Source organism: Pyxicephalus adspersus, chromosome 3, assembly GCF_032062135.1.
Source record: "Pyxicephalus adspersus chromosome 3, UCB_Pads_2.0, whole genome shotgun sequence".
NCBI classification, from domain to species: Eukaryota; Metazoa; Chordata; class Amphibia; order Anura; family Pyxicephalidae; genus Pyxicephalus; species Pyxicephalus adspersus.
The window spans coordinates 108545210-108548967 of record NC_092860.1 but is presented as its reverse complement, the minus strand read 5'-3'; the positions used below and the strand labels follow the sequence as shown (position 1 = coordinate 108548967).

At 34.1% G+C, this 3758-nt stretch overlaps 1 protein-coding gene across 1 annotated transcript in view; it reads right to left on the bottom strand.

Annotated features, from left to right (window-relative positions):
- TDO2 (tryptophan 2,3-dioxygenase) overlaps positions 1-3454 on the bottom strand; it is an 8297-nt gene extending 4843 nt beyond the window's left edge. Inside the window, 5 exon segments of the mRNA XM_072406839.1 lie at positions 72-88; positions 153-325; positions 1175-1265; positions 3127-3232; positions 3320-3454. Of these exon segments, the coding sequence (XP_072262940.1) occupies positions 72-88; positions 153-325; positions 1175-1265; positions 3127-3232; positions 3320-3354 (422 nt within the window). The 5' untranslated portion in view covers positions 3355-3454.
- Between the last annotated feature and the right edge of the window lie 304 nt (positions 3455-3758).

Genomic DNA, 3758 nt, shown 5'->3' with positions numbered 1-3758 from the left:
AAGTAAAAGACAGGTTCAGTAGAGCAAATAGATCAGCTATAGGGATACATAAAATAACTGTGCTAAGTGACTTTTCTAAGAAAGAATAGTTTCCCCATGGGGCTGCATTATGCAACCGAACTATATCTTTAGACTGGCAAGCTGCAGTATATGTTTTTGTTTAGGGATTTAGATACAATAGACTGCTGAAACTTTTTTGAGTAATATTTACTTAACAATCACTTGGTTGTGCTCATTGTAATGTTTTTACTTACATGTCCATTCTGGAAGATTTCTCGAACAGAGTCTAATTCCCAAAGAATTTGTTTAAACCAAAGCTCATAAGCTGCAATAAAATCAAAGAAAAACAATTAGTTAATGATTATTTTTCTGAAAATGAAAAAAGGTAGAGAAATTCTCTAATATCATTCATGCTATATGCTTGTAGACTGTGCTTAGAATAATAACTTTTACCATTATGGTGACTCATTGTCATGGGTTAAAGTTTCTAGTGTTTTTAGCTTTTGAGCAGTTGTACTGGGATATTAGGCGCTAATAATCCCCTGATGTTTTAGTTAATTTATGATAAATTAATATATCATGTTAAATTAATGATCTTAATAAATCATCTCTGCCACATGTGCTTCTTTGTTGAAAAAACTGACGCAATATAGAGCTTGCTTTTACCTTTAAAATTCAGGCTAACGCTAGGAAAAAATCAGGAGTGTGTTATATTTAATTTATAAATGTGACAGAGGTTGATCTCTTTCTTTCCTAACCAGGGTTTTAAAATCTTGTCTGTGTCCCAGTTGGGGAGATTTCTCCTCACTTACTATCCTGATGACAGCAGGATGTAAATGTGAATCTCCCAGTGATATTCATTCGCCTCCTGTCTCATAGTTTGTTCTTGTTATGCATGCAGTGTTGTCATCTGTAGCCCCTATTTATTAAACAGAACTGCATAACATATTGTTGTTTTATAAATTGAAATTAGGAAAATCATGATAAAAAAAAACAATACCAATTAATGTGATAAAAAAACCTAAAAAGTTCTAGCAATTATCATCAATGTGGACACTTTTACAATGAGCAGTAAATAAATTGCTGCATGCCCAGTACACAGAACACAATATTGCCCAAGAGTGACATTTGTTAATGATTGAAATTACAAAATAAAACAAAAGTATTTGCTTACCTTGATGAGTGACAATGAAAAGGTGCTCATCATGGATTTTGTTTCCCTTCAGCTCACTCTGCAGTACCTGTGCGTCCAGCACTTTATCAAGCTACAAATAAATTATATTTAGCATTTTCTTTTTTTCCATGCATAAAATAGTACAATTTCTTTAGGGGTAACTTCTACTAGCTTCAAGCTGCCTTAAATATCCACATTTGGAGCACTTCGTGGCTTCTTTACAGCCTCTGAAACACACTCCCATAGCTTTTCATTTAAAGTAATTGGGCAATCTCCATGGTTGCTTCAGCTTTGCTTTGCTTCAATCTCAACTCAGCATGGCAAATCGAAATTGAAAGAAAACATCCTAGCACGCCATAGAAAATGCGCTGAGCGTGTTGTGTTAGTGTTACTTTGCACTCTACAGTGGTTGCACAGCTTGATGAAAGCAGATTAACAGTACAGCTCTGTCCTCATAATATCTCTGGTATGGTCTTTGACTTTTTTTTGTTTTTATTGGTCTAAACATTTTGCATTATAATAGCACTGTTTTGCACAAATTGTAATTGATTTTTATATTGGTTTTCTTTAAATATACATCCAGTTTAAGCAAAATCCTTCAATGTACTTTTCCAAATCTTCCAAAAAACTTCCCATAAACAAATGATTCTGTTCCTGTCACTTTTTATATGCAATAAGGTAAATACATGGTAAATTCCTATATAAAGTTAATTGTCAAAGTTCCCCATCATTTTGTTGAAGCATTCAGTTTGTAATGTGAATATATTATGACTGTGTCTACCCCACGTGTCTTGCTGGAACACCTTGTTGATAACTGGAAAAACGTGTGAGCAGGAAGTTTTACAATGTGAGCATGCATGGTTTTATATAACCTCCATAAATTTATTTCTAGTACAATCACAATAATTATTCACATGATATTAGCTACAATATAACCATTTCTGTGGTTAACAAATTCAGCAACAGTTCTGGTCTTAGTTCCTTATTAATGTTCAGAGACATTTGGAAGGTGGGTAATGTTACAGCAAAAGTTGATCTCCTGATATTTTTACAAGTTGATGCATAAACATACATACACAAAATCTCCCAAATGTACAAGTTAATCACAACTAGGTACTAGGCATTGATTTACAAACATAGTCAGTGGCTGTTCCACCAAAGATCAGTTTGCCACAGGTGTCTGGTTGTGTATCTGGTATGTTTATGCTTAGAGTGGTTGCTTGTTTGGATGGAGCAGGGAACAATCATATTCTACCCATGGTCACCTTATGGCCTTGTTTAAGAATAATTTTTTTGGAGAGAAGTTGGTTGGATTATTGGATTCCTTAGCCCATTACTATTGTAGGATAAGATCATACTGGGTTCACTTAAAACTCAAAATAAGAACTGGATGGAAGCTTCTCTCAACCAGGGTGCCTAAGTGAGACATTTTTTTTAAAAAAATGGGAGTATTTATTGCAGTTGGACACTCCTTTTAAGTGACGTGGTACACATCTAGACTGTTGATTACCAAACCCCTGGCTCACACTGGAAACTGTAGTTAAACTTAGCTGTCTAAGGCTCCTGGTAGATGTCCCTTAGAGACCCAAGGTGAATGAATCAAATAGAAAAATTGGGGCAAATTCTCGGACTGGATTGTCAGTGTTATAGTTTCCACATTATAATTATCTACTAAAAAATGCTTAATTGTATTCCTCTTCCTTTTAGTACATTTGTTATCCTCAATGAAAATAAAAAAACTCAGAAACAGTAACCCTTTGCAGCAATTTGCTCACAATTTTCTGGTTTGCAGGAAGCCAATAATGGTAGTCAAAGATCCCACACTAGGCGGTTTTAGAATTTACTCCTTTATTTAAAATTGTCTAAAATACCAAATAATACCCTTTAGTGTTTTACTTTTTTCTAAAATGTACATTAATACTGCAAATGGTTGATAATAAAACAAGACCCACCTGTAGATAATCACCATAGATGAGTCCTCCCTTGCTAGCTTTATTTAATCCATCTTGTGCACTGTCCCCATTTTTGTCTTCCAGAGATAGTTCATTAAATGTATATCTTAAAAATAAAACATACATAAAAAACAATAAAAAAAGGTGCCTGTAATAATATCAGCATATCAGCAAAAGTTAAACATATACTTACCGAAGTCCCCTTCCCATAAATGGACACCCACTCATTGTTTATGTTATGATGCTGTCGATACCCCCAAAAAAACTGAATGCATCTGAATTCTACTGATATTTATATCTGCTGCTAGTAGTATGCTAGCCAATCACCTNCCAGTTTAAGCAAAATCCTTCAATGTACTTTTCCAAATCTTCCAAAAAACTTCCCATAAACAAATGATTCTGTTCCTGTCACTTTTTATATGCAATAAGGTAAATACATGGTAAATTCCTATATAAAGTTAATTGTCAAAGTTCCCCATCATTTTGTTGAAGCATTCAGTTTGTAATGTGAATATATTATGACTGTGTCTACCCCACGTGTCTTGCTGGAACACCTTGTTGATAACTGGAAAAACGTGTGAGCAGAAAGTTTTACAATGTGAGCATGCATGGTTTTATATAACCTCCATAAA